Genomic DNA, 13,795 nt, shown 5'->3' with positions numbered 1-13,795 from the left:
CGGGTGGGGATTTAGCGGAACCAATACAAGGCAACTTAGAGGGCGAGGCCGAGAGAGGGCGGCGCGGCTGAGAGAGGGCGGCGCGGTGTGTCCTTCGTGGGGCCCCGTAGTGACGGGCCCGAGGTGGTATTTCTGGGATCTGAGTGGGACTGAGGCGGCGTGGGCGCCGAGGGCCTCGCGCCGAGGGCCTGCCCGTGGCCGCCAGGACTCTGTGCAGTCACCGCCGGCGCCCGTCTCCCCGGTAACGGTCAGAGGGCTGGGGGTCTCAGTGGCGCCCTGGGCGCGGGAGGTGGAAGTGGAGGTGGAAGCCGCCGCCGCCATGCCGCCGGACCCGGCTCGAGCCCCGCCCCCCGCCTCAGTGTCCGTGTTTGACCTCGGGCCCGGCGACCCGCTCGTGGAGGGCCTCCGCCTTGTGGATGGAGCGCAGGACGAGGCCTTGGCCCCGGCCCCGGCCGGTGCAGGTAGCCGAGGGCCCGGAGGATGGGGGGCGGGGGGTTCCTCTGCCGGCCTCGGGACGCTTGTGCCCCGCCCCCTCCCGCAACTGTGTCGGGCAGGGCTTTCTCCTGCTGTGCGCCCTCCCTGGGAGAAGGGGGGGACACCGCTCCTTGTCTCTCTCTCCGTCCCGCCCCCCGGCACAGCCCCTGAGGGTCTCTCCCCCCCGCTGCAGAGTCCGAGAAGGACGCGGCCCCCAAGGGCCACCCCGAAGTGTCCGACCGGATGTTTTGCTCGACATGCGGCCAGTCCTTGCAGAGCCGCCAGGACCAGGTGCGGACGGGTCTGGAGGTGGGCCTTGAGGAGTGGGGTCCTGGGCCCTGGGGCTGAGCGTGTTCCCTCTCCCCCCTTCCCCTTGCCTTCCCAGAGAGAGCACTACAGGTCGGACTGGCATCGCTTCAACCTGAAGCAGCGGCTCCGAGGCCGGCCTCCCCTGGCCGCCCCCGAGTTTGAAAAGCAGAGCTGTTCGGGTAAGGCCGAGAGGAGAGGGAGGCAGCCGGGCAGCCGCGGGTGGGGCGCCTGAAGGGTCCCACACCCACCCTCTGACCCCTCCCCAGGAGACCTGTCCAGCATCTCAGGCTCCGAAGACTCAGACTCGGACCCGGACCCGGACCCGGAGGAGTTGGACATGCCCGACCCGGGAGGCCGGGAGGCTCCCCGCGCCTTCCACCCCCACCGCGTGCTTTTCTGTAACGCGCAGGGCCAGTTCCTCTCCGCGTACCGGTGCCTCCTGGGGCCTCGGCAGGCAAGTAGGGCCCTGGGGTCCGGCAGGGTCGGCAGGGCTAGCATGTGCGGGGGAAGGGGGAAGTCACACTAAAGGGCCTCTCCTCGGGTTGTGCAGCCTCCGGTCAAGATTTCAATCTCCTTGTAGGAGCCCCCAGAGGAGGCAGAGGTGCTGTCCAAGGCCCTGCGGGCCGGGGGGCCTCAGTGCTGCGTGGTGCTCATGGCTGCAGCAGGCCACTTTGCTGGTGCTGTCTTTAGAGGGTAATGAGCAGCAACTGGGGTTGGACTGAGGGGGCTCTGCAGCTAGCTTCAGCCCTCTGACCTGGAGGGCCACTTTTCTACTGTCTGCAGGAGGGAAGTGGTGGCACATAAAACTTTCCATCGCTACACCGTGCGGGCCCGGCGGGGGACGGCCCAGGGGCTGCAGGATGCCCGCTCTGGACCCACGCGGTCTGCTGGAGCCAGCTTACGGCGCTACAACGAAGCTGCCCTCTACAAGGTGGGGTCTTGAAGACTGCAATCTCCTCTCAAAAGCTGCTTCTCCGTCAGCTCGGTTTCTTCAAACTTAAGTGCAATAGGATATTTTTTTAATTACCAATATTTTTCCTAAGGAGGAATTTGAGTGGAAATCTCTAGGGCTTCAGTCCCTGTAATTTTTAACCCTTCTATGCCTTCTCTTACTCGTGATTACTGAGTCACTGTCTGGCTGGAGGATAGACGGACGGAATAAAGTAGCCTGTAGAGCTGAGCTGCTGTCTTTTCTAGGAGGTGCGCGAGCTGCTGGCGGGGCCAGGATGGGCAGGGCCACTGGGGGAGGCAGGGACTATACTGCTTCGAGCCCCCCGATCTGGCCGGGCTCTCTTCTTCGGGGGCCGTGGAGCACCACTGCAGCGGGGGGATCCCCGGCTCTGGGATATTCCCCTTGCTACCCGTAGACCTACCTTCCGAGAGCTTCAACGTGTACTTCAGGTGCTGGCCATGGTGCACATTCATGGTGAGAGCTTAGCCCAGATCTTCAGACTTTTCTTCCTACTCTCTGACCCGACTTCTGGGAAAAGGGAATCATTTGGTTCCTACAGGGTTCCCCTGCCACATCTTCATGGTGAGGACCCTGGTATTCCTTCTCCTAGCTGAGCCTACTGGGGAGCCTACAGGTCACAGCCTCCTGTTTTGATACAGGAGAAGACCCAAGGGAAATGACCAGATTGGATTTTCCTCGGACAAACTGGAAAATGAAAAGTGAAGAAAAAAAGACCCCTAGTCAGGAGAAGAGGCCAAGTGAGGAGGAAGAGGAGGTCTGTGGGTCAAGTGGTGAGTCTGTCCTCAAGAAGTACAAAGTGCCTCATGCCACTTGAGCCCCCTTTCCAAGTGTTTTAGCCACAAAGGCACCAGAATGTGAGTGGTTGTGTATGTGTTGGACCCAGCCCTGGGTGTATGCCTTCAGTCACTAGCTCCTTTGTGTGCTTTCCTGTGGAAAGAGACAGGTGTCTGCCGGAGCAGCTCTGACCTCTAGGAGAGGAGCAGCCGGTATCGCTGATTTCTCAGAGCAGAACCATGTGTCAGTTATACTTAAAGGCTCTGATCACAAGTTGCTATATACTGACCAGACATTACAAAAACAAAGCAAGGAGCCGCAGGCTTTGCTGCTAGTCTTCAGTCCCCTGGCTATCCCTACTGGGTAAATCTTTCTAGTGTAATCTGGGAGGCTTTTTCCTACTGTCAGTATGGTAGTTACCACCAGTGATCAGCAGGTTGTTTTTTTTTTTTAACAAGGCTTTCACTGATATAGCTCATCTGTCTTTAGGTATTCTCATGTATCTAAGAAGCTCACATATTGCATGAGCAAGTTCTTCTATCCTCTAACATGACCTTTTTTTTCTTCAGGGTCTGAAAGAGGTAGTACCCCTGTGGAGCTAGAGCTGGTGGAGTTGACCCTGGGAACTCTGGATCTTCGTGAATTTGAATTACTGCCCAAGAGAAGAAGAAGAAGAAGGAAGAAGAAGAACCAGGAGCTTGGGGCTGGGGTAGAGATGGCTTTACGCTCCCCCCAAGAAAGTGTGCCCTTTCCACAGACTACCCAGGAACCCAAAGTGCCTGTGCAGCCTTCCCAGGAGGCGGCTGAAACCACGAGGCAGCAAGAGCTGTGGGACATTCTGTGGGCAGCGTGCCGAGCAGGAGACATTGGACAGCTGCAGCCCCAGCTAGATGCTCTCCCCTCCAACACAACAGTCCTCTCCCTGCTCAGTGCCCCGTTGGGCTCTGGGGGTTCCACCCTCCTACATGCAGCAGCTGCAGCCGGCAGAAGCATGGTAGTCCAACTACTGCTGGAGAATGGTGCTGACCCCACAGTCAGGTTTGTGAAGGAAAGCGCATTTCAAAACAACGTAGAGAGCGGATCCTACTTCCAAGATTCTGGGGCCATAGCCCTTGTCTCCCCAGGTGATACTGGGGAAGATGGACCCCAACCTGGTTCTCTCATCCACTCCACAGGGATTCCTGTGCCCGGCCCCCATATGCAGTTGCGGCCGACAAAATGACACGCAATGAATTCCGCAAGTTCATGGAGAAAAATCCGGATGCTCACGATTACAGCAAGGCCCAAGTGAGCTGGGAGGGGGAGCCTGAGCTCGTGTGCACGGCACTGCTCCTCCCCGGGGGCCTGGGGAACGTCTAAGCTTCTTTCTTGAAACTTCCCAGGTCCCAGGGCCCCTGACAGCAGAGATGGAGGCACATCGAGCTGCTCGCCGGCGAGAGCACAAGGCAGCCCGGCGACTCCGGGAGGAGCAGCGCCGCAAACAAGAGGAGCATGAGAAGCGGGAGGAGGAGGAGCGGCAGAGATTTGCCGCACTTAGCGACCGGGAGAAGGTGAGATGCTGCCTCAGCAACAAAGAGCTTGATCTTTTCTCAAGTTGCTTCCCTACCATCAGTGTTTTGTCCTCACTGTGACTTCTTGTCTCCAGAGAGCTCTGGCTGCAGAGCGCAGACTGGCCGCCCAGCTTGGGGCTTCCACCCCTCAGACTTCCAGCTTCCTCAACACGAGGTACAAAGGACAATGATGTAGGAGGGGGATGAGGAGGGTGAGGGGGCCGAGTTTGTGGGGAGAGGCTGCTACCTGTCAGCTCCTTGTTTTTCTTTTCTTCAGGCGCTGTTGGGGTTGTGGGGCCTCTCTCCAGGGCCTGGTCCCCTTTCACTATCTCGACTTCTCTTTCTGCTCTACACGATGCCTACAGGAGCACCGAAGGGGGGGAGCACACTCCTGACCTTCCAACAGCCTCCTCAGGCCTATTGGAGGGAAGGGATCTCAAAGGAATGAAGGGGTCAGGCTCCCCCAGCTCCTATTTCTACCCTTACTCATACCTCTGCTGTGGTACCAAAGAATGATGCAGAGAGCCACAGGGGGTCACAGCAAAAACAGGGGCAGAGACGTGTATGGAAGGAGGAGGAAAACAGCGTCTCTGAAATTTAATGCAATAAAATTTGGTAAGAAAACACTTTTTCAATTGTACCTTGCCAGCCTCTCTGCCAAACCAGGCAATCAGGAAAAGCTACAGAATCATTCACTCCTTAGGACCTGGCTTCCCTGAAGGTGGGCGTGCGGCGGCCCTCCCCTAGAGCAGTCAGCTGGAGGTCATTATCAGTATATTTAGCATATAGTGGCATTGAGGAGCGGTCTGTCCAAAAACTGGATTTGAGTCCTAGGAGGTGCCTGCTCCAACTCCAGCAGTTTGATGCTGTTGGAGGCACCCGCGGGCAAGAGCAGGGGTCCTGGCACATAGAGTGATTGTTGTGGGCCCCGTTTTGTCCAGTAACGGCCCAGGTTAAACCCATTGATCCAGACCTGGCCCTAGTGGGGAAATGGGAAGGGTCAGTCCTATTCATAAAGAGGCTCCCTAGGACTCCCAGATAAAGTAGAAGAATGTGTCCTCAGGGTTATTAGCTTCCCTTCATACCTCCCCTCCCCTCCCCCCCAACTTTCCCCCAAATACCTTGGTCCAACCTGGAAGATAAAGAAATGTGTCCCAGGCAGGACCTGGGAGCTGGAACATTGCAGAGTAGAAAGCAGGACCAGAGGGAGGCTTCAAATCCAACTTTTGGGTCTCAAATGCCCTATTCTCTGACTCCATAAGGGCATCAATATTCAGAGGAAAGAGCTGCCAATTAGTGAGGATAGCATTCCCCAAGACCAAAGGCTGTATCAGGCCCTGTGGGATGGGCAAATGAAATTTGTTCCCTACCTACCAAACACTTAGTTCAAACCCATACTAATCATTTTAAGCACATAACCATCCCATTTCCAAACCCCACTTCCAACCACTTCCCTTTTCCCTTTGCAAAATCTTGTTGGGGTGAGATACAGGTCTGGTTCCCCATTCAGTCAGTTATGTGATTTTCTACAAGGAGATGGGGCAGAGTGGTTCCTAGATTGTCCCACCTTAAAGTCACTGAAGTTGGCCCCATAGCTGATCCTCCCCATGTTCTCCATCAGCACATCCAATGTGGATCCGGCCTGCCCTGTCAGAAATAGTGCTGCTTCTTCCTTGTCTCGTTCCATAGTGCCCTGAAACACCTGTGAACAGGGTGGGGGAACGATGAGGGCAAGCTGGTATGCTTCTCACTGCTGCTGTTCTGCTCCATCACAGAACCCAGGAGAGCTTCCCTAACTCCCTTCCATCCTGCAAGTTCCACCCTCTCAATAGACAGAGAAATAGGGAGTGGAGGGCAGGAAAGGGGGGGGTGGAGAAGCAGGAGGATTCAGGAGGTGGGAGACTTTGAGGGGTCTTGGAAGTGAGTACTCGCCCCATCCAGCATTACATAGGCACGGTCATGGATACTATTGTTCTGTGCCCAGAGTCGGGTAGGTTTTGTAAAGTTCTGAGGCAGCCAGGTCCGGTACAGTACAAAGCCATAATCCTGTTGAGAAAGAAGAGGGTAAGGTAAGCTATGAAGAAGCATGCATGCATGAGGTATTTTAAGGGACTCTGGGGAGATGGAGCAGGGTTAAACAACTGGGTAGGGCTGCAGGAGGGTGTAGCCAGCTGGAGAAAGAGAGGCTGCCTCACCTGCTTGACAGCTTCAAACGTTAGGGGTAATTGAGTGCGAATGGGCTCATAAGGACACAGGACATTTAGAAAGTTCAGCAGATCACCATCCTACAAAAGCAGAAAGAAATTTGGAAAGAACAGTGGGAACTAGGGAAGAGAGATAGTCCTCAAAAATGGGTGGAACCAAATGAAGTGGGATGAGGGTCTCACCAGCTTCAGGGTCACAGGTCCAAACTTCATCTTAGGGCTAGGGAGGGGCAAGGGCCCCAAGGGAAGTTCCTGGAACTAAGCCCAACATTGATTTTGTCAGGAACCATCAGGAATAAGAAACACACAACTAAAATGCCCCACCCCTCACCCCCACAGGCTCCCCTTACCACTTCCACCCCACCTACCATCCCATATTCTGAGCTCCTGGAGCTCTTCAGGAGAATATCAAGGATCCATAAAATTGATAGGCACCTGGCTGATGACTTTTTGGATGGCAAGTAGTTTGGGTGTAGGGTCCCCAGCTTCGGAGATAGGTGCATCATAGTCATAACTGGTTGTGACTGGTTGGTAGATTTTCTTCCAGTCAGCCCCTAGGGGGTTAGAAGAAAAAAAAATGTAGTCCAGCAGCTATAGGAGAAGCAATCAGCCTCATTTCCCACCCTCTGTTTATCCTTTAAATGTAGAATAGTCTGCATTTCCCTGTTTTTGCTTCCAGCTGGTCCTGGACTCACCATTCCAGTAGCCAAAGTTGGTGCCTCCATGGAACATGTACCTGAGGCAGGGAAGGGCATGGGAGAAACATGATGTGATTTCTCAAGTCATTAGTATTCAGAAACTCAGCTACCATCCTGAAACCTCTCTCCCACACCCCACTGACATGTTCACATTTGCTCCCAACTCTAGCATGCTCTGTAGTATGCTGGTCATAGACTCCAGATCCTGTGACGAGTGATTCCCACCCCAGTAGTCGAGCCATCCTGTGTAGTACTCTGAATTCACCTGGAGATTAGATGAAAAGATGAGGGAGAGGAAAAGGAAAAGGGAACCAACAGCCCTCCCTCATGGGCATTGTCTTCTGACTCCCCTTCCCCGCCCCCCTCACCAGGGGCCCATTGGGCTCATATTTCCGCTGCATGGCAAAGATCTTGGTCATGTTGTCAGCTGCAGTAGGAATGAAGGGGTACAGGATGTCACAAGTCAGAGTACACTTTGCCTAGACCCTACCCATACCCTCTCCTCAGATGACCTGGGCCAAAGTCCACAGTGGAATAGAGTCCCTGTAGGGTGCCACAGCTGAGCCCTTCAGGCCCATCTGTGGTAAACAGGAAGATCTCATCCCCCAGCAGTGCCCGGAATAACCCGGCCAGGTGTCTCATGTAGTTATAGTCACAGATAAAATAGCTGCCATATTCATTTTCCACCTGTCAGAGAGATGGGATAATAAGTTTGGGCTGAAAGTAAAACACCTCCCCTACCCTCCCAGATCCCTTTGCCTCTGCACCTGGACACTGATGATATTGCCCCCATTATGGTAGAGCCATGGCTGCAGCATGGGCAGCAAGACATGGAACCAAGAGTCCACCGCAGCAAGAAAGTCTAGAAGAAAAGAAGTCTGCCTGAGCTCCATCACTACCTTTCTTCACAGTCAGCTGCCTCCTGGAACAGAGATGGTCACAGACCCAGAGCATCCTTCATCTGGGACCAAGGTCTCTCCCATCTCTCTTAACCAATGAATGTGGGAATCACTAAAAACTCAAAACCAAGCTGGCACCACCCCCACCTTACACTGAGACTGACATAGGAAGCCTGGAAGTTCGGCACCCTGGAGTGCTACAAGGAGGAGATAAAGCTATGCCCTTAGTATCAGTATGGGCTTAAAGCTCCAACTGGGGAAAATAGGAAGGAAATGAAAGAGTAGAAGAGTGAATGAAAAGAATAGACAAAAACTCAAAGACATATATGAAGTGGGAAGGATGGCAGGCCATCAACTTCTTCCAGATGCCACTCAAGTTTGTTTCTTCTCAAAGACAACCAGTACATCCTGCACAAAGTCACGCGGGACTGAGAAGATGGAAGGCTGATGGCCTCTGGCCAAGCATCATAAAACCCGCTCCAATTAGCATGTATGTACTTAATGACTTGCATCTTTTTACATCTAGATGTCAGAGACTCTGTGTTTTGTCTTTATATCATTAATGCTAGCCTTTAAATACTCATTTGATATGATGAAGTGAATAAAATACTACCTAAGCAGGTGCTAAAGTGCCAACATGAAGGAATACTAACCCAAGGATGTAATTATTAATCCAGAGATTTTGAGCTTCAAAGAGGAACTTTAAAGAAGGAGCATTTGTGCCACTAACTGAAGGGGCAGATTTATCTATCCTATGAACAATAAGGAACTGTTTGGAGACTTAAACTCATAAAAGATCTAACTCCATCTATATTATTTCACTGTGGCCTCTTTTAGTTTCCCAGGAAATATTTAATTTAGCTCTAAATCATAAAAGTTTATGGTTGGAAGAGCTCTTGGGAACCACCTGGTCCAACGCCAATGGGAATCATGAAACCCTCTGTAGTCCTGGAGACTTCTTGGCCATGGAGATTTTCCTGAAAGCCCTGCATTCTGATCGACTACCAGCTCAGGGCAGTGCTTTTTTAACCTTCTGTAGTACTTGAACATGATCTTGACTTACTTGGCCAAGGAAACTTCCTAAGGAATTCTCCCTAGGAAAAGCCCTTATATCCCACCCAGCTGAACAGTTTGATAAGAGAAACTGAAACCTGTCCTGAACCACCTTGTAAAGTGGCAGGAAACATGATGGGAAGGGCCTCTCTAAAGCCAGGTCCCCAGCCCGACTTTTGGTGGTCTATATTTTCAACTCTGACCTTCAGATCAAACTCACCTGAATCTGAAGTCCTTAGGACAATGTCAGGTTTTCGAAGCAACCAGGATGGGAGACCTCCCTAAGAAGGAAATGCAGAATGAGAAACAAATGGAGTTATGAAGGGAGAGAAGGGCTGGGCTGGGCTGGGCTGATCAGCTTGGTCCTGGCCCTTTCCCCGCTCACCATCTCCCACTCTGCACAAATGTAGGGGCCGGGCCTCAGAATCACCAGCAAGTCCTCCCTGGAGGCTGCCTTCAGAAACGCCACCAGATCCCGGTTGCCTTGGAAGTTGTAAACCCCTGGCTGTGGCTCATGATAGTTCCAGGGCACGTATCTGGGGGGAGACGGTTACAAGCCCCTGGAGTGGCAGGGGATCCAAGGGGCCCCCCCAGCTCCCATCATTCCTTTCCCTCCCTCCCTAGCATTGTGACACGACCCTGGAGCTTTACGAGCCTCAGAGTCCTGTTTGTAAGCGGAATAGCGGGTTGGGTGGTCTCCAAAGCTGCGGGTCCGGGAGGCTCCCTGCCGCCCTCGGTCCCACCCCGTCCGGGCTGCAGCCCGCCGCCCGCACCCATTCTGCTCTCCGGCGTCCTGCCCAGCTCCGCCCCCCGTCTGAGGGGGGCTCCCTTACACCTGTACAGCATTGAGGCCGCTCATGCGCATCTTATGCAGCCGGTCGGACCAAAGCTGGCGGGGGACCCGGGAGTAATGCACGCTGCCTGACACGTAGCGGAACGGGACTCCATCCAAGAGGAACACGTCCCGCCCCCGATCCACCACGAAGGACCGGGGTGCTGCCTAGGAGACAAGCGCCCCAGGGAGTGGGGGCAAGGTCGCGCGCGCGCCCCACCTCCCCTGCTCCCCCGGAAGCCTCGCCCCGACCTCACCTGCGCCCGCAGCAGGTGGAGCAGGAGGAGGAGCCAGAGTCGCAGCCGGAGGCCCATGGCGTAGCGGGAAGTTCCGAGCTCCGCCGAAGCTCCTCCCCCTCCGGCGTCACGTGGCCTCGCTCCTGCAGGGAGACGGGGGGGGGGCGGGGGATGACGTCGGACGAGCTTCCGAGCGCCCCTCCCCCTACCTTCTCTTTTCCCTGTGGAAGATGTTCCTGGACCCGGAAGGGTCTTCCCACACCTCTAGGCAAACCGAAAACCGTGCATGAGAGAAGGACGAATAGGGGGGTAAGGGAGGCGGCGAGAGGAGCGGCCTCTCGAAAGAGAGGTCTGCAAAGTCTCGGGGAGGGAGGGGACGAGGGGCGCAGCCCCTCCTAAAAGTCCTGCCCCGCTCCTCCCCACCCCCTACCTCCGACATGGAGGTGCCGCCCGCCCCGAGCGCCCGGCTAAACTTTAGCCAGCCCTCAGCCCGGACGCGGGCTTTCGGATCTCGGGCGCACATCGCTCCCGGAGCCACGCGGTTGCTAGGATACGGGGGGCCGTTACCACGTCTCGAGAAGATGACGTCACACCGCCGCTTCCTGCGGCCGCTCGCGCTCCTGGGACAGGTCCGTGGCAGCTCGGGCGCCCGGGGTCCGGGGGAGCGAGGAGCCGGGGCTGAGGACGAGAAGAGGCCCCCCAGGGGGAGGGGCCGGCGCGGGTTCCGTCTCCCTCCTTCCCCGCCCGGCCGCAGCCCCCGCTGACCGGAAGCGCCCTCCCCGCCCAGTCCCCGGGTCTCCTTTCACCTTCTCCCCCGGGGGGCTGGGAGCCCGAGGGCCTGCTGCCCCCCCCCCCACCCCCCGCGCGCCTTCCGGCTGGGCCTCAGCCCCGGCGTCCTGGGTTCCCCTCGCAGCTCATCCCTGCCCCCCTGGCCGGGCGGCCGGTGCCCTCCCGAGGATGCCTGAGGCGCCATGGGCCACGCGCTGTGTGTCTGCTCCCGGGGGACCCTCACCATCGACAACAAGAGATACCTCTTCGTGCAGAAGCTGGGGGAGGGGTAAGTGCCGCCCTTCCCTGGCCTGCGGGGCTGGGGGGGGTAGTGCCGCCCCTCCCGCTGGGGGGCAGGGCGGATGGATCCAGGCCCTCCAAGATGGAATCTGAACCCGCCCGGCCTCCGAATGTTCCAGGTTCCATCGGTCCGGCCCTGGAATTTAGGGTCGGGGAGAAGCCCGCGCGCCAGGCAGGGCTGTGCGCCGGGGAAAGGTGCCCCTCCCCCCCCCCCGGGCAGGTAGGGTAACGGCTGTGGTCTCCTTTGGCCCCAAGCGGGTTCAGCTACGTGGACCTGGTGGAAGGGCTGCAGGACGGGCAGTTCTATGCCCTGAAAAGAATCCTGTGCCACGAGCAGCAGGACCAGGAAGAGGCGCGGCGCGAGGCCGACATGCACCGGCTCTTCCAGCACCCCAATATCCTCCGCCTGGAAGCCTACTGCTTGACAGACCGGGGCTCCAAGCAGGAAGCCTGGCTGCTGCTGCCCTTCCTCAAGGTGAGCCCCCCTGGCAACCCAGAAAGTTCTCTGCCAAAGGGAAATAGGTGCGAAGCTGCGGAAGCGGGGCTTGTGTTTGGGGGGAGGTTTTGCCCTTCGCCCTTTTGAAGGGTTTTCTAGTGAAGGAGTCCCGGACTTCGGACCTTGTTATTGAGATCCCTGCCCCCCTTTGAGCGAAGCCAGGCTCCGAGCCTGGTGAGCGTGAGAGCACAGCCGGCCTTGGCGGGGACTGGAAGCGCCCTGTGTTTTACAGAGGGGCACCCTGTGGAGCGAAGTGGAAGGCCTGAAAGACAAAGGCAGCTTCCTGTCTGAGGATCAGATCCTGCTGCTGCTGCTAGGCATTTGCCGGGGCCTGGAGGCCATTCATTCCAAGGGTTATGCCCACAGGTCAGTGAGAAGGTGTTGTGCGGCTGCTGGGGAACGGTGTGCCAGGGGGATGGAATAGCCATTTACCCAGAGAGAGGCCCCTGACCTGTGTTCTGCTCTTGGCCAGAAGCCTGCGCAGGCTTCTTGAGTACGTGTGACTGGCAGTCCTCAGCAGGGCGGCCATAAGTCCTACTTCCTTTCCTACAGGGACCTGAAACCTACCAATATTTTGCTGGGAGATGATGGGCAGCCAGTGTTAATGGACTTGGGTTCCATGAACCAGGCACAAATCCAAGTGGAAGGCTCCAGACAGGCACTAGCCCTGCAGGTAGAACCCTGGGAACTTTGCTTGGGGATATTGGAGATGAGGCGGGGTGGAATGAGCACTGCAAGTCAGGCTACACTCCTCAGGTTCTAACCGAGGTGGAGTTGTAGCCCTTAATGCACTCCTCCCTCTGGGAATTTTGTCTTCCAGGACTGGGCAGCCCAGCGTTGCACCATCTCGTATCGTGCCCCCGAACTCTTCTCTGTACAGAGCCACTGTGTCATTGATGAACGGACTGATGTTTGGGTGAGCTTAAAAGGAGTTGGAGGCTTCTGTCTACCTTGGAGTGACGTCTTAAGGGGGAAATAGGGCACATCTGCCTTTCTACAGCTTGGGGCCCCAGGAAACCTGTCATGCTGTTCTTTTCCTCCACTTCCTTCCTATAAACTGGTGGCAGTACACAGGAAGTGGTATAGCCAGGGTCTCTGAACAGGAGTATGTAGGCCTGGAGCTCCATCCATCCTCCAGAGCCAGCAGGGAAGAGGAACCCACAAACAGTTCTCCCACTGAGTTAGCTCCCTGTTGCCAAGCAGACTTCTCCCTTCCCCACATTGGCTCAGGCGGCTTCCTTTGCCCACATTGAGGAATGGGGGGACATAGTACTTGCTGTAGACTGGCCTAGTACGTAGTAGATAATTCACAAATGTTTGGTGATAGATACAGGCCTCCTGGGGCCCATTTCCTAGAAATCATGGATGTGTGCTCAGTCCCTAGGTTGTGTGCTGTATGCTATGATGTTTGGGGAAGGCCCCTATGACATGGTGTTCCAGAAAGGGGACAGCGTGGCCTTGGCAGTACAGAACCAGCTCAGCATTCCCCAGAGCCCAAGGTGAGTGCAGGGAGGCACCGCCCTTCTAGAAGCTTTGAACTTTCTGTGATGTGGGAGGCCCTACGCCTTAGGGGAGTGTGTGTGCTTGTATGTATGTGTGTAGCTTGCTACCTTTGTACTCCTTAGGCATTCCCCAGAATTACGGCAGCTCTTGGCCTCCATGATGACTGTGGACCCCCAGTGCCGGCCACATACTTCTCTCCTCCTCAATCAGTTGGAAAGTTTGCAGCCCACAGCTCCGGGCCAACATACCACTCACATCTGAGAGAGCATGCAGTTTGAGAACAGAGAACTTTCTATAAGAGGGAACTACTTTTCCTCAAAGGGACTTTCACAATAGGTTTGCATCCACAATTTCAAGAATATCTAGGTGCTTTTGAGCTCCTACCCATAAAGGACCAAGAGTGGGTCCTTGGGAAGGGTCCTGGCTGACCTAGAAGTGAAGAAATGGTCACATACTGTACAATCAGGCCCTTGAGTTGGACTGCTGGTCTCACCTCATGGTCTGTGGGGGTGGGAATAGCATTATTCAGAATATGTAAATACAGAAGTAAAGCTAAAACATGTCCATATATTTGTCTCTTGTTTTCTTGTGGGGATAGAAGAAAAGGTATCAAAGTCTATTTGTACTTTCTAGATAGTAGATGGGAAAGGTTAGTAAACTCAGAGGGTAGGGAAGAAGTAGCTCCCTCTCTTAGGATGTAGATTGCGACACCAGCCCTTTACCAAA

General features: G+C 55.6%; 3 protein-coding genes across 7 annotated transcripts; 2 read left to right on the top strand and 1 right to left on the bottom strand.

Annotated features, from left to right (window-relative positions):
- The first annotated feature begins 22 nt into the window (after positions 1 to 22).
- Positions 23 to 4,596, top strand: ANKZF1 (ankyrin repeat and zinc finger peptidyl tRNA hydrolase 1). The gene is made up of 13 exons (XM_031958009.1): positions 23 to 461; positions 668 to 765; positions 860 to 962; positions 1,050 to 1,237; positions 1,364 to 1,476; positions 1,567 to 1,714; positions 1,981 to 2,209; positions 2,395 to 2,526; positions 3,100 to 3,568; positions 3,706 to 3,817; positions 3,913 to 4,080; positions 4,176 to 4,255; positions 4,358 to 4,596. The coding sequence occupies exons 1-13, from the start codon at positions 320 to 322 to the stop codon at positions 4,473 to 4,475; spliced, it is 2,100 nt and encodes a 699-aa protein (XP_031813869.1). The 5' UTR covers positions 23 to 319; the 3' UTR covers positions 4,476 to 4,596.
- Positions 4,597 to 4,645: 49 nt separating this feature from the next.
- GLB1L (galactosidase beta 1 like) lies at positions 4,646 to 10,538 on the bottom strand. Of its 3 annotated transcripts, none has more exons than XM_031958011.1 (16): positions 10,433 to 10,538; positions 10,024 to 10,145; positions 9,320 to 9,470; positions 9,155 to 9,215; positions 7,750 to 7,844; positions 7,495 to 7,669; positions 7,351 to 7,409; positions 7,126 to 7,247; positions 6,980 to 7,020; positions 6,720 to 6,838; positions 6,468 to 6,542; positions 6,276 to 6,365; positions 6,013 to 6,126; positions 5,648 to 5,782; positions 5,202 to 5,417; positions 4,646 to 5,059 (listed from the first exon to the last, which is right to left on the bottom strand). In XM_031958011.1, exons 1-16 carry the CDS (start codon positions 10,523 to 10,525, stop codon positions 4,859 to 4,861), a joined length of 1,869 nt encoding a protein of 622 aa, XP_031813871.1. In that variant the 5' UTR covers positions 10,526 to 10,538; the 3' UTR covers positions 4,646 to 4,858. The 3 variants fall into 3 exon arrangements, with proteins under 3 accessions (XP_031813871.1, XP_031813870.1, XP_031813872.1); XM_031958010.1 differs by lacking the exon at positions 10,433 to 10,538 and adding an exon at positions 9,768 to 9,934 and having other exon boundaries at positions 10,024 to 10,108; XM_031958012.1 differs by lacking the exons at positions 6,468 to 6,542; positions 10,433 to 10,538 and adding an exon at positions 9,768 to 9,934 and having other exon boundaries at positions 10,024 to 10,108.
- STK16 (serine/threonine kinase 16) lies at positions 10,136 to 13,637 on the top strand. Of its 3 annotated transcripts, none has more exons than XM_031958017.1 (8): positions 10,136 to 10,311; positions 10,916 to 11,059; positions 11,326 to 11,545; positions 11,799 to 11,932; positions 12,119 to 12,239; positions 12,387 to 12,482; positions 12,944 to 13,065; positions 13,192 to 13,637. In XM_031958017.1, the coding sequence occupies exons 2-8, from the start codon at positions 10,974 to 10,976 to the stop codon at positions 13,328 to 13,330; spliced, it is 918 nt and encodes a 305-aa protein (XP_031813877.1). In that variant the 5' UTR covers positions 10,136 to 10,311; positions 10,916 to 10,973; the 3' UTR covers positions 13,331 to 13,637. The 3 variants fall into 3 exon arrangements, with proteins under 3 accessions (XP_031813877.1, XP_031813876.1, XP_031813875.1); XM_031958016.1 differs by lacking the exon at positions 10,136 to 10,311 and adding an exon at positions 10,546 to 10,631; XM_031958015.1 differs by lacking the exon at positions 10,136 to 10,311 and having other exon boundaries at positions 10,906 to 11,059.
- The last annotated feature ends 158 nt before the right edge of the window (positions 13,638 to 13,795 follow it).

Source organism: Sarcophilus harrisii, chromosome 3 (assembly GCF_902635505.1).
Source record: "Sarcophilus harrisii chromosome 3, mSarHar1.11, whole genome shotgun sequence".
Lineage (NCBI taxonomy): Eukaryota > Metazoa > Chordata > Mammalia > Dasyuromorphia > Dasyuridae > Sarcophilus > Sarcophilus harrisii.
The sequence above is the reverse complement of the archived record's forward strand: the minus strand, read 5'-3'. Positions and strand labels throughout refer to the sequence as shown.